Genomic DNA, 21,906 nt, shown 5'->3' on the forward strand with positions numbered 1-21,906 from the left:
CAGAGAGCGAAGCTGAAACTCAACACCTACTGGAAAGAGTATTATTAAATCTCTTCTTTTCTAGACTACTTGACAACAGTGGTAACAACTCGATCTGATTAGAGATATGCAAAATAAATAAAGAAAAAACATGACGCGTAAAAGGGAACATGGGGCTGCATAGTGGCTAAATGGTTAGCACTTCAGCCTAGCAGCACTAGGTTCACCAGTTCGAATCCCAACCACGGCACTACCTGCCTGGAGTTTGCATGATCTTCCTGTTCCTCATTCTTGTTTTCTAGGAATTTTTCTCACTGTAAACTAGAATTGGATTTTCATTAAGCTCCCGTTTACACCGGTGCGACTTGACTTGCAAATACCGCTCTGGTATTTTTGGGTGGTGAAGCTCACCTGACCAGAGGGGCCTCTCCACAATGCAGCAATCCATGTTTGATTAGCAAATCCCCAATTCTAATCTCTGTTACGTGAGATTGAGGGGCAGGCTCAGGGCCGGCCCTACCATGGGTCCCGCTGGGTCCATTGGACCCAGGCAGCACTTGGAGAGGGGAGGCAAATTGACACCCAAAATTTTTTTCTAGCAGTTTTGTGTGTCACCAGTTTCCACGGGTTACGGGCGGCATTTCCCCACAATACTGCCGCTCGTAGTGCAAACTGATGAGTATGAGGAAGCGGAGTGTCTCCTCCGGGGAACGTCCCTCGCGTGATCGCGGTGTGTGCAATGACGTCAGACATCAGCACATTCCATCTCACACAGGGCAGGGTGGATCTTCTAGGGCGGTGGCAGACACAGGAGTGACAGGAGGAGTGAGGACAGACAGTGGGTGTTTGGTGGACCAGTCTGGTGGGGAGTTACAGAAGAAGATAACCGTACATATAATATTTTCTTAATTTTATATTTTTATAACAAAATGGATGTGGGGGCCTTTTGTTTGGCATGATTATTATTATTTTTTTTTTTTTGGGAGGGGGCAGCAATTCCTTCTTGGACCCAGGCAGCATAATGTCTTGGGCCAGCCCTGGGAAGACTCATAATCTCTTTGTAAATTCTAACCCAGTTTGGGTTTAGAATTCATACAGCAATTCCTGTTTGGGGCTCCAGCAGGGGAGGCGAGGGGAACTCATGGCAGGTAAACATTTGCTCAATATCCTCCCGATACTAAACAGAACCTACTATTTTGCCCTAAAAAGAAAAATATAGGCTTGCTTAAAGCAATACAGAAGTAGAAATAATTTATAATGTATATTTTAGTAAGAAATGCAAATGATCATATCAGGGGACTGTGGAAGACCAATGTCTCCACTGGATAGAATGGATTGCCTATTATCCTAATAGTTTCTGTGAATAAATGTGTGTGCGTGATTACGGTATAATAGACAGCAATATGAAGATCTCCCAATGGGGATATTCTAGGGAAACAGAAGCATGTCTGAAGATATCATTTCATTGTTATCTTCAGTCAACATTGAAAAAAAGAATATTCTGTTACTCTTAGAGCCTCTGTTACTGTTCTCATCTCCTGAGGACTGTGTTTCCATCAATATTTCAAACGCAATGTTGGCACTTTTAACGTCAACAATATCTACCAAAGAGATCACAACAGCAAGTGTTGAAAATTCCCTATAGACTTATTTGTCGTCAGTTATTAACCATTCCATTCCAAATACAAATTGAGAAAAAAAAAGTGAAAGAAATGTCCTTTCCTTGATGGTTGCCCTCGATGAATGTAGAGTACAGAAGAAGAGGGATAAAATACATCTACAAGTAGGATTGTCAAGTGCCTGTGATAGAGTTTCAATGTACTCCTGTCCAATTTGAAGAGCTATGGCCATCTTATGAAAATGCATGAAAAAAGAGTCCCATTATTTTCCTTGTGGACTGTTCTTTTTGATCGGCTTTTGGATCCATAGACTTCCATTAGAGACCATGAGCGTTTATGCACATTACAACTAGCCCCATACCTCCCAGCAACCTATACTTTATTTGACTTCCATTGGCCAAAACAAAACTGCATGAAACTGTGTGCGAATGCATGTAAAACTGTGCTACACAATGTGATTAAAAAAAAACCCCAGCTTCCTGATGCCTGCCTTATCCTCCTTCCCCCCTCTGTCTTCGCTCCACCCCTTCCCTCTTCTTGGCCCTTTTCTTCATCCTTTCTTCTACTTCTTCTCCTCCTAGGTCCCTCTCTCCCCCCCTCTTTACTTCATTCTCTTCCCCCTTTACATGTCCACCCCCCCTTTTCTCCTTTCCCCCCTCTCTCTCTTTTACCTTGTTTCCTTCCCTAGTGGGAAGTTACTCTGGGTTGCAATGTACAGTTATTTGGTCATTACTGTTTTTTGCTGCTATTGGTTCTCTACTGCATACTATGTATGCTCCTCTTTGATATACCATTGTCTTCTTGTTAATTGCATTGTGCATTTTGTACTGACGTTCCCTTACTTTTTGTGACTTTGTACTGTAATGTCATTTACTTTTCAATAAAGCACTCCTTGTTTGTAAAAAAAAAAAAAAAAAAAAAGAAAAAGAAAATTCAGATGCACAATTGGAGACCATGAGGGAAGAACTATAGCTCCAATTAGGACTGTAAAGTGACTGCACTCATGTTAAGAAAAGTCTGCTTTAAACCACTACTACAATTATTTATCATTTTAATCTTAGATACAATACAGTAATTCTAAAATATGGGATCTATTCAGGCATCACCAGTAAGCATATGGATTAATAGGGTTTTATCTGCTGGATATTTTTTTCTCTTCTTTTAAATAGACGCTCCAAAGATGCCTGAACTAAAGCTTAAAACTTAATCCTCTGCAACAATTGCAGCACAGTGGCTAAGTGGTTAGCACCTCCTAGTGCCTAGCAGTCGGTTTGAATCCTGGCACTACCTACCGCATTTGGATTGTTTGAACATTCCCCTGTTCCTGCGTGGGTGTCCTCTGGGTATTCTGGTTTCCTCCTACACTCCAAAGACATGCTAGTAGGTTAATTGGCTCCTGTCTAAATTGGCCCTAGTGCATGTATAAATGTGAGTTAGAGACCTTAGATTGTAAGCTCCTTGAGGGCAGGGACTGATGTGAATATACAATTTATATTTAAAACACTGCGTAAATAATGGTGCTACATAAGTGCCTGTAATAAATAAACAATATTTTGTTGCCAACAGTGTATCTAGAATCAGTCCTTAGATGTGGCGGCTGAATCAGCTTTTATTTTTTCAGGCTAAGAATATTTTCAGCAAGTACAGAAAATACAGGGTCCTTGGCACTTCCTCTGAGAAAAGAAAATAGTAATCCCCCCCCCCCCCAATGGTGGAATAAGCAAAGCCACCCTACGACAGGAAGTGCCTCATTTGCAGGATTACCAAGGGAAAAACAAGTCTAAAAAAAAAAAAAAACCTAATCTAATTATTTTTTGTATCATATATTATATTATGTTTTGTGGTTTAGTGCTCTTTAACATAGACAGGCTTCAGGGTGTTCTGTAAGTCTATATTTTTTGTGAAATATTGGATCTAAAAATGAGTAGCTATTCTTCTGACTTATTTATTCACATATTTTGGGCCACGTATACTACTGTGCAAAAGTTTTGGGCAAGTGTGAAAAAAATGCTGTTAAGTAAGAATGCTTGCAAAAATATATTTTTTTTATTGTTTATTTTCATCAGTTTACAAAATGCTAAGTGAGCGAACAGAAGAAAAATCTAAATCAAATCAATATTTTGTTTGACAACCCTATGGCTTCAAACCAGCATCAGTTCTTAAACTTGCACACTTTGTAGACAGTCAGGGATTTTGTAGGATTAGTCAGATGTAGGATTAATCAATTATACTAAGCAAGAGCTAATGATCAATTTCTTATGTAGGTTGAAACACAGTCATTAACTGACACCTGTGCAGGAGGCTTAAAATTAGGTAAGGAACAGCCAAACTATGCTACTAAGGTGAGGTTTTGGAAGACAGTTTCATGTCACAGGTCATACACCATGGCAAGATTGAGCACATCAACAAGACACAAAGTAGTTAAACTGCATTAGCAAAGTCTCTCCCAGGCAAAGATTTCAAAGGAGACCGGGGTTTGAAAATGTGCGGTTTTAAGCTCTTTTGAAGAAGCACAAAGAAACGGGCAACATTGAGGACCATAGACGTAATAGTCGGCCACAGAAACCTAATGCAGCAGATAAAAGACAAATCATGCTTAATTCCCTTCCGCATCAGAAGATATCCAGCAGTGTCTTCGACACAGAACTGGTATAATCCAGTGGGACCTAGGTACACCCATCTACTGACTAGAGAAGTGGTCTCCATGGAAAAACCACGGCCAAAAAGCCATACCTCCAGCGTGGGAACAAGGCTAAGGTTCTCAATTATGTATGAAAACATAAGAACTGAGGTGCAGAAAAAACTGCAGCAGGTACTCTGGACTGATGAGTCAAAATGTGAAATATTTGTCTGGAGCAGGAGGCAGTTTGTTTGCCTAGGGACTGGAAAGCGGTGCAATAATGAGTGTCTGCAGGCAACAGGGAAGCATGGTGAAGGTTCCTTGCAAGTTTGGGGCTGCATTTCTGCAAATGGAGTTGGAGATTTAGTCAGGATCTATGGTGTCCTCAAAGCTGAAAAATACAGGCAGATACTTATCCATCATGCCATACCATCAGGGAGGCGTGGGATTGTTCCCAAATCTATTCTAGAACAGGACGACCCCCAAACATACATCAAATGTCATTAAAAACTATCTTCGGTGTAAAGAAGAACAAGGAGTCCGTCCTGGAAGTGATGGTTTAGCCCCCATAGAGCCCTGATCTCAACATCATCGAGTCTGTTTTGGATTACATGAAGAGATGGAAGGATTTTAGGCAGCCTACCTCCAGAGAAGAGACTTAGGTTAGTTCTTCAATGTTTGGAACTATCTACCTGCAGAGTTCCTTCAAAAACTGTGTGCAAGTGTACCTAGAACTGATGATGTCACACCAAATATTGATTTGATTTGAATTTCTCTTCTATTCATTTAAGTTCCATTTTGCTTGTTGATAAAAATAAACTAATAACACTTCTATTTCTAAAAGCATTCTTAATTCACAGCATTTTTCACACCTGCCCAAAACTTTTGCACAGTAGTTTATATTGACTTGAAAATAAATACCATCTTCCTTGTCCATATTGCATACACTATCAAAACAGCTTTCCACATCAATCAGTGAAAGAATAGGGTGGGTGAGGGTACATTCTGGCCCTGTCAAAACAACCTATTTATGATTCTCCATGTTGTTATGCACTCTGTATAGTGAAAATCTGGATAAGAGCCATTATTTTGTCATTAGGAAATGGCAATATGAAACTGACTTTCGGAATATGATTAATTGCAATGGACAGCTCCACCATGCTCTCATATTTATATACTGATCTTCTAACAACTTTAACCAGAGAACAGCAAACAGATGAGTCCACCTTTTGACAAAAATTAATAAATTCACATTTTTTTGCAGGTTAAAAAAACCTCTGATTCTGTGAGCAGACTTCATGAGAACATTTTTCCTGAGAGCATTCCACCAACAGAAGCAGGCCGAAGATGCAAAAAAAAAAAAAATGTTGGGTATGCAGCAGAGGGGTACACTTTTCATTCTCCCGATGTTACTCGCAACTGGGTCTATGCATCGGAGACTGCTTTCAACATTTTCACACATCACTAAAATATTAGCCAATATTTCTAACAGCCTGCCATTTCCCCATTTTCAAGATCTGTGCTGATCATTTGCCAGCTGCCTCAACCAACCATTCTACTGCCTGCTACCTGAACTGAACCTGGCCTGTTATAGACTATGCCTCTGCCTGTCATCTGCATTGTTTATCAACCACGTTTCTGCCTACTACCTGCACTGACCTCGGTCTGTTAATCGACTATGTTTTTTGCCTGCCGCTTGGACTGATCTTTTGCCCTGCTGCTGTAGTAGTGGGATTCAGGATAACACAGGGGTATCATATATGTGAGGGGGCTTCAGAATAGTGTTCTAAATACAGAAAAACAGTTTTTAGTTTCCCCTGAGTCTTTTAATTCCCAGATCAGGGTCTGGAGACCGGAGGCTTAGAAAAGATTTGGGTGGGAAGAAGCCTCTACTCCTGTGCCCATTGTTTCCTGGCAATGGCACAGGCTTGATATTTCTGCCTGCTTCCTGGACCAATACTTTGGCTGTTCTGACCATATCTCTGCCTGTACAGACTATGGACAATGAGCATACAGTGGGTACGGAAAGTATTCAGACCCCCTTAAATTTTTCACTCTTTGTTATATTGCAGCCATTTGCTAAAATCATTTAAGTTCATTCTTCTTCCTCATGAATGTACACATAGCACCCCATACTGACAGAAAAACACAGAATTGTTGACATTGTTGCAGATTTATTAAAAAAGAAAAACTGAAATATCACATGGTCCTAAGTATTCAGACCCTTTGCTCAGTATTTAGTAGAAGCCCCCTTTTGATCTAATACAGCCAGGAGTCTTTTTGGGAAAGATGCAACAAGTCTTTCACACCTGGATTTGGGGATCCTCTGCCATTCCTCCTTGCAGATCCTCTCCAGTTCTGTCAGGTTGGATGGTAAACGTTGGTGGACAGACATTTTTAGGTCTCTCCAGAGATGCTCAATTGGGTTTAAGTCAGGGCTCTGGCTGGGCCATTCAAGAACAGTCACGGAGTTGTTGTGAAGCCACTCCTTCGTTATTTTAGCTGTGTGCTTAGGGTCATTGTCTTGTTGGAAGGTAAACCTTCGGCCCAGTCTTAGGTCCAGAGCACTCTGGAGAAGGTTTTTGTCCAGGATATCCCTGTACTTGGCCGCATTCATCTTTCCCATCTTTCGATTGCAACCAGTCGTCCTGTCCCTGCAGCTGAAAAACACCCCCACAGCATGATGCTGCCACCACCATGCTTCACTGTTGGGACTGTATTGGACAGGTGATGAGCAGTGCCTGGTTTTCTCCACACATACCGCTTAGAATTAAGGCCAAAAAGTTCTATTTTGGTCTCATCAGACCAGAGAATCTTATTTCTCACCATCTTGGAGTCCTTCAGGTGTTTTTTTAGCAAACTCCATGCGGGCTTTCATGTGTCTTACACTGAGGAGAGGCTTCCATCGGGCCACTCTGCCATAAAGCCCCGACTGGTGGAGGGCTGCAGTGATGGTTGACTTTCTACAACTTTCTCCCATCTCCTGACTGCATCTCTGGAGCTCAGCCACAGTGATCTTTGGGTTCTTCTTTACCTCTCTCACCAAGGCTCTTTTCCCCCGATAGCTCAGTTTGGCCGGACGGCCAGCTCTAGGAAGGGTTCTGGCCATCCCAAACGTCTTCCATTTGAGGATTATGGAGGCCACTGTGCTCTTAGGAACCTTAAGTGCAGCAGAAATCTTTTTGTAACCTTGGCCAGATCTGTGCCTTGCCACAATTCTGTCTCTGAGCTCTTCAGGCAGTTCCTTTGACCTCATGATTCTCATTTGCTCTGACATGCATTGTGATCTGGAAGGTCTTATATAGACAGGTGTGTGGCTTTCCTAATCAAGTCCAATCAGTATAATCAAACACAGCTGGACTCAAATGAAGGTGTAGAACCATCTCAAGGATGATCAGAAGAAATGGAAAGCACCCGAGTTAAATATATGAGTGTCACAGCAAAGGGTCTGAATACTTAGGACCATGTGATATTTCAGTTTTTCTTTTTTAATAAATCTGCAACAATGTCAACAATTCTGTGTTTTTCTGTCAGTATGGGGTGCTATGTGTACATTCATGAGGAAGAAGAATGAACTTAAATGATTTTAGCAAATGGCTGCAATATAACAAAGAGTGAAAAATGTAAGGGGGTCTGAATACTTTCCGTACCCACTGTATCTATGCCTGCTGCCTGTACTGACTATGGACAATGATCCTGCCTGCTGCCTGGATGATTCTTTTCGCTGACCACATCCCTGTCTGCTACCTGGACCAATGCTTTGGCTGTGCTGACAATTTCTCTGCCTGCTGTCTGTACTGACTATAAACAGTATTTCTGCCTGCTACCTGGACAATTCCTTTCACTGTAAATGTTCCTGCTTACTGCCTGGACCAATGCTCTCCTATGTGGACCACTGCACTACTAAAACCACAGGTAATCTTTTGTTTACCCTTTGCTCAGCAGAATGTATTTTGGGTTGTAATTCTTGGTATGTACATATGTTGTGTTAGAAATATTAAGGACCTTCAAAAATGTAATAGGCTGTCAGGAAATTAGATGTGTAATTTATGTCCCCCGTAATGCCAGAAGGTGCTACTTGTTGGGCCTCTGTATGTGGTCAGGCTGTGGAAAAGTCTCACACGTGGTATTGCCATACTCAGGAAGAGTGGCAGAATGTATTTTGTAGTGAAATTCTTGGTATGCACATGCTAGGTGTTAGAAATATCATATAAATTGACAAATTTGTGTTAAAAAAAATAAAAGGGTTTATTTTTCTTTCCACATTTTCAAAAACTTGTGTAAAAAAAAAAAAATTACATGTTCCAAAGACTCATGCTTCACAGCACATATCTTGGAGTGTTTGTTTTCCAAAATGGGGTCGTCTTGTCGGTAATTGCACTGTCCTGGTGTTCTGGTGCCTTCAAAAATATCATCGGTAGTCAGGAAATTAGATGTGCAATTTATGTCCCTAGAACGCCTGGAGGTGCTACTTGGATGTTGGGACTCTGTATTTGGCCAGGCTGTGAAAAAGTCTCACATATGTGGCAGCGCCATACTCAGGACGATGTGTTTTGTAGGCCTCTTGGTAGCCTCTCTGATCAGCTTCCTCCTGGCTTTCATCTTCTTCACACTTGCACACAGTTTTTGAAGGAACTCGGCAGGTAGGTTTGTTCCAAACATCTTGGAGAACTAACCACAGGTCTTCTGTGGATGTAGGCTGCCTCAAATCCCCCTCTCTCTTCATGTGATCCCAGACAGACTCAATGACATTGGCTGAATGTTTGGGGTCATTATCCTGTTGCAGAAACAATTTGGGGCCAATCACGTGCCTCCTTGATGGTAGGTCATGATGGGCAAGTATCTGCCTGTATTTCTCAGTATTGAGGACACCATTGATCATGACCAAATCTCCAAATCTTAAAATTTTAGTTCAATCTTTGTTACTTTTTTTATCACTTTTGCTACAGTATTCTAACTGATAAGTAAAGCTTTGCTGATCTTCTTGAAGCCTTCACCTTTCTTGTGTAAAGAAATTATTCTTTCTCAGGCCTTGTTACATTTCTCTTCCATGTGGTGCTATCACTCACAGCATGAAATGGGAAGGGGTTCTCTTTGGTAAATACCACCCTTTTATAATCAACTGTCTGCTGGACACCGGTTTAATGAATAATTCGACTCATCTGTAGTTGAATTCTTGTTAATTAGGATTTTGTTGTTTAAAACTTAGCTTTGCTTCTAAGACTTTTACTGGGGTGTATTCGTTTTTGCAACTTGAATTGAATGGTACTTGAACTTGAATGGTCTTGAATTAATTTGTGAGTGTGTGCAATTTAACAAATCTTGATTGCAGTAAATGGCCAGAATTTGTGGGTATTTGAGTTTATTTTTTGAGTATTTTGTATTATAGTGTCCCATAGAAAATGTTGATTCTGAAAGGAAAGTAAAGGCTTTCTGACAAATCTGTTGGGGTGTACTAGTGTATGCCGAGTAGTGTATTTGTAAAAAAAAAATGTCAAAACCATTTATCATTTTCCTTTCACTTCACAATTATGTGCCACTTTGTGTTGGTCTATTACATAAAATCCCAATAAAATACATTTATGTTTTTGGTTTTAACATGATAAAATGTGGAAAATGTCAAGGGGTGTGAATACTTTTTCATTCAAGGCACTGTATATGATAGCCACATCTGCAAATCCTCCAATAGTTACATTAAATGTGTTAAAAGGAACTGAAATCCCACTGGGTGCTATAGTGAAAAAGTTGGATATACTGTAGCCTTTCCCCCTGCCATTTTTCCAGGTTCTGCGTTGCTCCTCTTCGGCTATTGAGCAGCATGTGCACAGGAGTTACTTTATCCCCAACACCAGACTCAATTTTCAGTGTCTTACAGATGTTGTAAACAACAAAGGCAGTGTTCTACATAAGAAAAATTCCAGGGAATGTATTTTTTTGGCAGAAATAACACTGAATGCTCTTTTACACACACACACACAAAAAAAAAAAAACGCTACTTTGTGGACTTCAGTTTTGCTTTAACATGTTTCCAGTAGGAGATGGGTTACATAAATACTAACACCATTTTATTGGATTGTGGGTTTATGAGGCTGAAGTTAAAGGGTTAGTTCACCCTTTACCAAAAAACTTCCTATGCAGATAAGAGGCATCCGTAGAGAAAAAGTAAATATGCAGCTTTGAATAAAGTTGATCAATGCCCTAGCTATAGGTGTAGGCTATTTACATACTTCCTGAAGCCTAACTGGAGTTCTCTCAAGATATTGCTAGGACTTAGCTAAGTAAGGCCTAGTCATTACTGCTCCTCTGCGCCATCACAGGAGTGAGCTTTTTCTCTGCTTCAAACCCCCTCACATGCTCATGCTCTCCCCAGATGCAGTAGCTCTGAGCTCAGTGTTTGAGAGCTCACTCCTTTGATTGAAGTGGTGAGCAGTAATGACTAGGCCACACTTTGCAACATCCTGGGAGTATTCCAGTCAGGCTTCATGAGGCCCTACACCTATAGCAAGGGCATCATTTAACTTTAATCAGAGCTGCACAGTTGTTTTTATCTACACCCTGACATGTAGAGGCAGTGTTTTGGTAAAGATGAACTAACCCTTTGGGCGTTGAAATGTTTTCAATATTAATACTTTGATGTCTAACTAAAAAAATTATAAAAAATAAAGCCCAACTAACACTAAGACCTAAATGGTAGGGATGATAGCTTTTATCTTCATTTCTCATATTTAAAACAATCAGGCAACATTAGGTTCCAAAAAATACCAAACAAAATGCCACATTCATTTTTAAAGTAACATTCTTGGATTTCTGTGTGGCACTTAACATTTGTTTATCCCGTTCTTGTAATGTAGTAGTGCCCATCAGAATGCAAAGCTCACACAGTGTACTGAATGAGCACATCTCTCCACAGGGTTATACAGTGTATAAATTAACAATGACACTTAGAAATCTGTTTTAACTACTGTACCTTAGAATAGGAATTATTTTCAATATGTGAACTTTAACAAATTACAGTGCTGTATCACAAGGCAATAATCAAGCTTCTCCAAGGTACTTCATACAGTACATAACTTGTCTGTATGTGAAAGCAACCTAAATTGCTGAACACACCCATGATCAGAACAATTGGATTTACCGGGTCTCAGTAGCTCTAATAAGTACTGTATGTAACACATCAGAGAATTGACTTGGAGTACTAACAGCAAGAGTTCAGAAAAAAACTTCATGGGAACTGTGTGCACATATGACTCTAAAATGAGAACAATCTTTTGAGTAAATGGTCTATACACATGGGAACTCCTGTAGAGGCTTGCAATGGAAGAAGTGAAATGTACTCAGATGGTCTACTTACATTAACAAAGACTTATCTGCATACATTTTCCAAAAAAGTTTGCATGTAATCTCTGTGTTTGCACTTTATCCACTTTTCCCTACTTCTATAATGCTTCAGATATTGTCCACAGGCTAATATTTTAGAGTATTACAGACCACGGGTATGTTTTCTGGTTCAGTAAGAGCTGTGTGATGTGTTACATACCCACAAGCAGACAACTGGGGCATTTGGCTGCAGCCTTGGCTTTTAACAATGTATTTTACCCACAAGTCCTTATGTTTTTCTAAAGGCTTATTTGCATACATTGCCAAACCTTTTTCTATTTGTACTTCGTACTCCAGTGAAGTCACAAAGCAGGCAATGTCTAAAATAATCTGTTGCCATGACAACTGGGAATTTTTTTTTAACTCCTCTGTTAACTTGAAGGCCATTCACTAACCACTGTAACAGTACAGATGCATTTTACAATTCAAGACATCTCCTGAATATGTAAGAAAGCATAAGGCTTTGTATGATCTAAAACAAGATGGGCAATAATAACATCAGTCACATCTTATAGCCACATTGAACATCCCATCGCCTTTCAAGGACAGCTAACCACCTACAGATCTCATACATTTGTAACAGTACTTAAATGTAAATTTTGAAGGTATTGAACTCTGTGCTATGATCCAATCACAGAGGTGGACTTTCTCAAATATGTCCAGCTGCCTATGTGTTCAGGTTTCCCATAAAAGGAAAAAAAAAGACAAATAACCTATATTTGTGTGGGTTTCAGTGTAATTGAGGTTCATACATTCATTTGTAAACAAACCACGTGTTATCATATCCCTAGATTTCATGTTGTCAAAATGCGCAATGTAGTATCAGAAGGAATTCAGTGCACCAAATTATCACTCTTAAAATTCACCAATAGCTATATTTTCTTTTGAAAAAATATATATATTTATTCTTGAAAAATGTATTTCACTCTGTAGTGTATGCACAATACTGTATACATCTTGATTAAGAGTGAAAAGGATAGTTTCCCCCACAATATGCATTTGAGGATTTTTTTTTTTAAATTTTATGAGTCAAACACTTTGACCAACATATTTTAAAATACAGATGTAAATAGATGGTGTGCATTTTCATTCACACAAGTCTGAGATTCTTTTATGACTCAAACCAACAGATTGCAATTTTAGTATCTAGCATTCTTGATGCAGTTCATGAGGAATGCCAGGTCACATGCAACCGGCAAGGGCCCTCTAAAGACATTTTCTTCTCGAGTGCTTTTGGGACAGATGCCCGTGCTGTAATTATAGCCTTCTTCAGATAAGTGCAATGCATTCACTCATGACCATCGCAATCTCTTCCTGTTGACTTGGCAGCAAAACCATGGAGTAGAAAAGAATATCTGCTATCTGGACCAAGATATTTGTGATTGTAATACACTAATTAAAACTGGGTAAACAACAAAAGGTTATAAAGTTTATATCTCGTTTTCTTGAAAAACAGCATCAGAGATTTCACTTTATTTTCAGGTCTACCATCCACATCAGGTAAGCCTGCAGACTGAAGACTTGCTCCCATACGAACACCGAGGAAAATCCATCTGTACTGGAGGCGGCAGGCATCTGGCACTATTGCTTTTCATGATCATCCCATAATGGAGTGCACTGGAGATTTATGGTGATGGTGAGTGGTTTTTACGGTTTGTTTGTAATAGTCCAACCTCCAGAAGAGGCGAACTCTTCACATCTCCTAAGTCTTTCCTTTGGACTGCAGCAACAGACCTGCTCACGATTTCACCTCCTCACAGTCCTGGTCAGTGGAAAGATCCACATCTGAAAGTCCAACTTCTACTGCCATAATAAGAGAGATGTCCGAGTCACTACTGATAACTGGCTCCTGTTCACCTGAAAGAAGAAATATATTTGGTTGAAAGGAGGTTAACTTTGCAGACGGAGTAGTAGCATTCTGTTTTCCATATAACACAAAATAAGATTAGGGACCTTTTGTTAGAGAGCTAAAAACTACACACAGTAACCTGTAACTAAGCTAAATTTCAATGTGGTGTCATCATTCAGCTCACAAGCTGTATGCTAGTTCCAGAACTGTTACCATACTCCAAGTCCATGCTTCACTGCCCTGGAACTAACACATGCAGCTTGTCAGTCAAGCTTCCAGCAAACAGCATGATTCAAATTTCCCTTTATTTCATACAGACCGCTATGTGCTAGGTTACCCCGAATGCAACCCATCACATTGCAAATGTAATTTTTCCAGTGCAGCTTTGAAAATCTCATTGGTAGATACAAAAAACCTCAGAACGCTTTTTTTTTTCCAGGCATTTGCATACAAACAACTCTTGTTTTTGAGATTTGAATAAAACAGGATTAGTAGTTCCGATAACATCTGATGAAACAATGCTAGCTGAATGAAAAGTATATGTGTAATGTTTTGCTGCAACAATAAATCCTGTGAAAAAGTAGGTCTAACTAAATGCAAATGCAAGTAAATGATCATCATGAAGAGAAGTGGCAGATGCTTTTATGTATCCCTCTTGTATTTTCTGCTTGCACTACAAGTACCTTCCAGTGGGGGTATAGATTGGACACATTTATCGGTTATTATTAAGAGCCAAAATATAAGCAGATGTGACCAATATATCAGAGATGGGGCTAGAGACAGATGTAAGACAGATGTGTGTGTAGGAGTAAGAAGGAAAAAAACATTTAGAATAGCTAACTCAAATACAATAGCTGATCATAGAAAAGGACATGATTCAAGGCCATCCATATCTGTACAGAAGTTACACCCATGCATGTCAATACAGGCACTATAGTCACATTTTTTTCAATCAGTATATGGGTAACTATTCTAAAAAATGCAATACAGCTGGGTTATAAATTAAAACATTGGTGAATCATGACACTTTCTTTTATTTTCTTTATTCTTGCTCCTTTGTGTATGAACATGTATGGTGTGAAAGATATCATACCACTGACTACCTGTCCAGAACTTGGCTATGATGGGCAAGGAATCACTTTGTAAACTTTTAAATCAAGATACTTAATCAACATAATGCATTGTCAGCACATAAGGGCTCTGATTGTATTGATGCACCTACTCCAGTAGATACTTGAAGTAACAACCTCGTCTTATAGGAAACCTGTCAGCCTCGTCTTAATAGGAGGCTGCAAATTGCTGATCTCTCCATTACCATATATTATGCAGATAAAAACTCTTTTTTAACATATTTGAACAGGCAAACATGAGATCATTTTTTTAACTGTGCCTACAGATAAAGGTGACAAACCTGAATAGGAACATTAGACACTTTAGCTTTTTAATCATTTATTTAATTCAAGATTAAAAAATGGGGCCAGGTATTGCCTGTTGCATTTGGAGAAGAGGCTCCGCTTTGAGCCTTTAAAGGTAACTCCACTTTAATGGGAAAAAAATAGCAAATAATAAAAAAAATAATAATATATCATATACAATTGCGACACAAGTCATATTGTAATTGAATGTTATTAAAAATGACCTTTCCTTTTCAATCTGCAGCTCTGTAATTTTCTGTAAAGTGCAATGCAAATATGGATACCTGGAGGTGTTCTGTACAGAACGCTCCCTCCCCCCCCATAAATATTTCCTGCTTGTGTGATTGGCTCACTGATTTTCCCAGAAGTCTACACTAAGCTACAAGTCAGATTTTTGGCTTCCTCTGCAAAAAAACATTAATTTTCTCTTTAGAACACATAAGCTCAGCAGGTAGATCGCTGCACTAACATTGAATGGTTAGTACAGCAAGCTCTTCAGTTTTTTTTTTTTTGTTCAGCCTGCTGGGTTGAATGAAAAAAAACTGCCTGTGTGTGCCAAGCATTAGCATCCAACAGGATCTAAGAATATAAGAAGCATAAAAGGATTGTGGGCCTCTCTAAAGGAGCAGAACAGGGTGACTTTGTGGAAAGATGACTGAAATAGACTCTTCTTGACACAGATTTCTCAGTGGCGTTACCAATAGAAAGGGCTCATAGGGTCTAGGGAAGACTCCCTCCTGCAGGTGCACCACCAAGGCCACTACTAGCCAGGCTGCTGAACTGTAAAGACAGGGATCTGATTCTATGTAAGGCATGGCAAAAAAGGTACTATGCACCATGAAAATGTTACGGTATATATTTTTCCAGATTTTTCGTTACAGCGTCAGAAGCAGCGGGCTAACTTCACTGATATCAAAACAAGGGCACACTTTTCCTTATGCTATATCCCACCAGATTTCGGGTAGTGGATAATGGCAAGACACTGTTCTTCAATATCCCTGACCAAGCCCAGGACCGGCTTCAGTCTGCAAGGTGCACACCTCTGAAAGGGCCTAACCATATTCTGCTTTGGTGGCCTACCACTTGTTACCACCTGCAGAATTCCTTGCATATCTTCCTGCATCTTATACACTTGCCTTATTCACCTTACAGATCTCACTGTACATGTTTAAGTGAACAGCCTGGATCTCTGGTGACCCAGATCTACATGCCTGGTTTTCTGCATGTATCCATGTTGCTATGGAACATAACCTCCATTATTTGTTGCGTTACTTGGTCTTCCTGTTGAGGCTTCTTTGTTTGCCACTATGGAACTTTGTTTCTCTGCTCTTTTATAGTGGCTTTCTTGTCTTCTGCAGCTGGAAGACCTTCAGCCTTGAAAACACTCCTGCACTAGTGGACATTGTGAATTGCCTCCATTATTCGCCTCCTGGTGGACTTCATGGATTAAAATGTGCTACATGTAAGACTTTTGGAGGAATGCTGCCTTAGAGTGCATCCATAGGCATTAACTCCTTCTGAATGCTTCCCTTATATATTTTTTCCCACGGTTGACCGTGTGGCTTTATTTCCTTGAACATTCTTGGGCTTGGAACCCCCCATCAAATATACCCCAGACTTTATTGTCATCTGAAAGTCTCGGGCTCAAAATATGTGCTTATAGGAAACCCACATAGCCAAAAGATCATCTTGCTATAATAAAGAAACCCCGGACCCAATGGGCTAGTCACTCTTCACAATTCTTATTCTAGAAGGGTGTCTGGGTTGGTGCACCATACTGTTACATGTACAATATATGTTAAAACTGACTTAGAGGGCAGATATATTTTTGCATAGGCCAAAATATATTCTTTGTCATTTGTGTTCCTTGGCATCCATAACCCACTCCCTGCCACACTGCAGATTCTGAAAGAGGCTACTGTGTTTGTTGCCAAATATCCTGATGCAATTGTTCTCTGTATGTGGGATTTTAATCTTTTACTAGATCAGGTCTTGGACAGAAATGAGGAATCTCCCTTCCCCTATTCCCCTGGCTCTACTACCTTTAGTTGCCTTCTTGTAGCATTTGGCTGGGTTAACTTATGGAGACATACCCACACACTAGAAAGTACTCCTGGTCAAAATAAAACTGGTAAGTGGGGTATTATTCATAAATTAAATAGAAGTTGATATAGATATCTCAGTTTTTGTGGAGGACACAAAAACAAGTAGGGCAATAATGTCACATCAGGCTATAGAAATTTTACAGAAAGACCTAAATAAAATATTGGGGTGGGCAACTACACAGCAAATGAGGTTTAATGTTGAAAAATGTAAAGTGATGCACTTGGGGGCTAAGAATATAAACACAAACTATTCACTAGGGGGAGAACCGCTGGGGGAATCAAGGATGGAGAAAGATCTAGGGGTCATTGGCAGAAGATAGACTGAGCAATAGCAGGCAATGTCAAGCCTGCAGAAAGCAAAGCCAGCAGACTATTAGCTTGTATATATAAAAGGGAATTTACTCCAGAGATAAAACAATTATCCTGCCACTTTATAATCTATAAAATCTATATATCTGGTTTGGCCACATCTAGAGTATTCCGTCCAGTTCTGGTCACCAGTCCTCAGGAGGGATGTAGTGGAGCTGGAGAGAGTCTAGAGAAGGGAGACTAAATTGGTAAGAGGATCTCAATTATGAGAAATGACTGCAAACACGGAATTTATTCTCCCTGGAGAAGAGATGCTTGAGAGGAGATATGATACCAGTTTACAAATACCTCAGTGGTGATCCCAGTGAGGGAAGAAAACTTTTCAGTCTCAGGGGATGTAAAAAGTGTGGGGCCATGCAATGATATTAGAGGAGAAGCAGGTTAACCTTAAGCTGCGTAGGGGATTTTCACTGTCAGGGTGATAAGGATGTGGAACACCCTTCCACAATTGGTGGTGTCATCGAGGAGTATTGATATTTTTAACCACTTGCCGTTTGCGTACGGTAATAGTACTGCGGCAAAGTGGCTTGTTATCGTCTGACGACGTAGATCTACGTCATCAGACACTCCCCTTCCTCGGCGGCGTGCGCGCGCCGCCGGAGGCTCGCTCCCGCTGTATTCGGTCACAGCGGGAGTCGGGCCAGGGGAGGAGCAGCGGCGAGGGATCTAGTGTGGAGATCCTCCGGCTTGTGTAAACACAAGCGGGCGGATCTCCTAAGTGACAGGCAGGGTCAGATTGCAGAGTTCAGCATAGCTGAACCCTGGATCTGTCCTTGTGTCACATAGTCCCCTCCCCCCACACACGTCAGTAAGCACCAGGCATACATTAACCCCTCCCTCTCCAATAAAATTAACCCCTTCCCTGCCAGTGTCATTTTTACAGTAACAGTGCATATATATAGCACTGATTACTGCAGTAATGTCACTGGTAACCCCAAAAGTGTCAAAAATGTCAGTCAAGGGTCCGTTCTGTCCGCCGCAATGTCGCAGTCCCGCAAAAAAAAAAAAAAAAAAAAAAATCGCAGATCGCCGCCATTACTCGTTAAAAAAAAAAAACACCAAAAATGACAGAAATCTTTCCCTTAGTTAGTAAACGCAATAACTTTTGCGTAAACCAATCAAAATACGCTTATTGTGAATTTTTTTACCAAACATAGGTAGCAGAAAACAAATTGGCCAAAAATTTTTAAAAATTTTGATTTTTACGTTTTTTTTGGGGGGAATTTCATATAAAAAAAATGTGAAAAATAGTTGTTTTTTCAAAATTTACGCTCTTTTTTTGTTTATAGCGCAAAAAGTAAAAATCGCACAGGTGATCAAATACCACCAAAAGAAAGCTCTGTTTGTGGGAAAAAAAGGATGTAAATTTCGTTTGGGTATGGCGTCGCCCGGCCGCGCAATTGTCAGTTAAAGTCGCACAGCACCGAATCGCAAAAAAGGGCCCAGACGTAAGACAGCAAAATCCTCTAGTGGTAAAGTGGTTAAAAGACTCTTGGACGTACATCTTAGTGAACACAACATACAGGGATATGGGAAATTGTGACGGGAGTAACTCTGGTTGGGGGGCCTGTAGAATCCAAGCTTACATTTGAGAGCTCTGAAAACCAATTTTCCAGCTCCCCAGTCACCATGTGTCTATTAGGGGCACAGGGTGACCAAGAAAATAATGGACAGCTACTCAATGAACACAGAGAATATGGTTTGGATTACTTCAAATGTTAAAGTAATATATGTATCAACAATATCTCTCAAGAGCTCATCACATTGGCCTGCGTTCCATGTTCTTCAATGTAAGAGAAGGACAATCTGTTACTGGTGATCTCCTGCTATTGAGGTGTTGTGTGTTTTCCGCTAAGCATGTCTGTCCCATTGTTAATTAACTCACCTATTGTTTCTGTCCAGATGGCTAGGTAAATAGCTTAGGTTAATTAGGTTTCTGTATACAATTTCATCTGCATATGATAATGTAATCAAGCTCACCTGACCTGTGTGTGGTTAAAGTGTATGAGTCTGTTCAATAAATGTTCCAGATCTTATACAAGCTATTCTCGGCTAGTTTTGTATGGGGGCGGCTGTAATATCTAATATCTATGTTCAAAACTGAAGGAAGCGATATTCTGATGGAAGCACACAAGCACATTGTGGGGTCACGGTTCCGTTACATTGGTGGCAGCAGTGGAATGCTTCCTGCAGTCTGGGACATCCAAATCTCCACTGGGATCCAAAGTCCGGATAGCAAAAGAGGAGAGGTACAGATACCAGCCGCCATGGAAGAGGAATTCGGAAGGAGGTTGTGAGAGATGCAGATACAGCACAGGGGACCATTGTCAGAGCAGGTCCTGCTAGGATGGTATGATTTAATCCGCTTGGAACTCTGGAAGGAAACACTAGCCCGTGAGCAGCGACACCAGGTAAAAATCCTCCTCTCCATCCAGAAAAGAAGGTACTGGTGGGGACTGGGACAGGGGGAATTTAGAAATCCTATAAGGGGTCAGGTACCATTAAAGAGCGATTTTCTGGGACAGTTCCCAGTGGTTAGTACACTTGGATGCTTGGAAAACTGATCTGATGGCATGTTGCCATTGTTCAGTGGAGAAGGTTACATCTAGCTCCTCTATCCTCTTCAAATATGGAGTGGATTTATGGAAAGTAAGTTTGGTTTGTAAAATAATATAAAATAGGGAAATACCTTTTACTGAGGGCCTGGGGTTGAGTAGAAATGACCATTCTTGTTTAGGTACCGTTATTATTGGGGAAGCAAGTGATTTAATGAAGTGGGATATTTTAAGATATTGGTCCGTTGGGAGGACAGAAAATTCCTGTTGAAGTTGTGAAAAGGATTTCAGGGATGTGTTATTAAGCATGGAGTCGAGGGATGACATTCACCTAGTAGCCCGCCCCTTCAGAGATATGTTGGGAACAATAGCTTTAATAGTATCTAATGGGATGGATATATGTGTAACTTACTCAGTTGGAAGGGTTGTAGAGATAAGCGCTCTCCACACTATTAGAGAGGCTTGGATAGTCAGAGGTAGAGTTTTTAGGGAGAAGGGCCACCAAACAGCCACCAATAGTAGTTTGCTGAGTGGAGAAATATGACAGAGAGTGGCCTCCATATCAATCCATACTATGTGGTTTGATGGGGAAACCCAATGTCTGAGCTGTGCCAAGTGGGACGCTAGGAGATAATCTCGGAGGTCTATCATGCCCATATCTTCAGCTGATCTAGGTTTGATAAGCTGGCAATGGGAGCTTATAGGTTTCACATTCTTCCAGACTAATTTTTTGAGTAGTGTTAAGGGTCATTAAGTGTCTACGTGGCACGGGAATGGGTAGAGTCCTAAAGAGGTAGAGTATTTGTGGTAGCAACAACATTTTAAAGGAGGCAAGGCGTCCTGACCACGTTAATTTAATCTTTGAGATGCGTACACATTCTTTAGCTATTTTGTCAATGAGTGGGGGGGTAATTAGCCTCTATCAGTTGAGATGTTTTGGGCATCCGATGAATTCCCGGGTATGGACTGCCTTCTGAACTCCAGGTATATGGGTATGTATCCTTCATTTGTTTTCTTAAGAGTAGGGTAAACCCCTAAGTCAAGAATGAGAGATTTAGTGAAGTTTACCTTGTAATAGGACAAGGTACTAAAGTCAGTAAGGATTTTATGAGTCGCTCATATGGAGGTTTCCGGATTGGTTAGGAAAATAATTATGTAATTTGCTAAGAAATTCAGTGTATGATAGGTATGGTGGAATTTGAATGCTGTGATGTTTGGAGAGGATCTTTTAGCCTCGGCCAAGGGTTCAATTAATAGGTTGAAGATCGAAGGGGATAATGGACAACCCTGCCTGGTGCCGTTTGAAATTGGAAAAGGCCGAGATAACATATTGGACGTATATAGACTTACAGATGGAGCCGAGTACAATGCAGATATAGCGGACATTATTGGTGCCACAAAACCAAACATCTCCAAAGTTTTCCTCATATACCGCCAATGGATTAGGTCGAACACATTCTCTGCGTCCAAAGAGAGCAACAGGGAAGGCACCCGACAGGAGCCAGCACTCTCATTCACACCAAGAACTATCCTTGTGGCGTCTGAGGCCTGTTGCCCCAATATAAAACCTGATTGGTCTGGTTTAATCAGATCTGGTAGAATAGGCGTCAGTCTATGCGCAATTATTTTCACGTACAACTTGACATCAGTGTTCAGTAATGATATTGGCCGAAAATTGGCTGGGGAAGTAGGCTTCTTGCCAAGCTTTGGCAGCGTCACGATATATGCTTGTAACATTTCAGTAGGAAGGGAGGCAGAAGACATGGCAGCTGGGAATCCCTGGGTGAGGTTGGGGCTCAAAATAGAGCAAAATTGTTTGTTGTATGCATTCGATAGACCACTTGGACCCGGGGATTTCCCCAGTGGGAGGGAGCGTATGGCTTTGGTTATTTCTTGAGGGGTGATAGGACGGTTGAGTGCTTGTAGTTGGGTGCTTGTGAGAGTGGGCAGCTGGAGGGATGCCAGAAAAATATTACTACGCAAGTCGAGAGGCTGGGGCATGTCAGGGTCTTTTTTCA

At 40.6% G+C, this 21,906-nt stretch overlaps 1 protein-coding gene across 1 annotated transcript in view; it reads right to left on the minus strand.

Annotated features, from left to right (window-relative positions):
• Positions 1-12,182: 12,182 nt before the first annotated feature.
• RNF150 (ring finger protein 150) overlaps positions 12,183-21,906 on the minus strand; it is a 252,992-nt gene continuing 243,268 nt past the window's right edge. Inside the window, exon 7 of the mRNA XM_082243763.1 lies at positions 12,183-13,452. Coding sequence (XP_082099889.1) covers positions 13,334-13,452 — 119 coding nt within the window. The 3' untranslated portion in view covers positions 12,183-13,333. The remainder of the gene's footprint in view (positions 13,453-21,906) is intronic.

This window comes from Pelophylax lessonae, assembly GCF_965119305.1.
Source record: "Pelophylax lessonae genome assembly, chromosome: 1".
Lineage (NCBI taxonomy): Eukaryota > Metazoa > Chordata > Amphibia > Anura > Ranidae > Pelophylax > Pelophylax lessonae.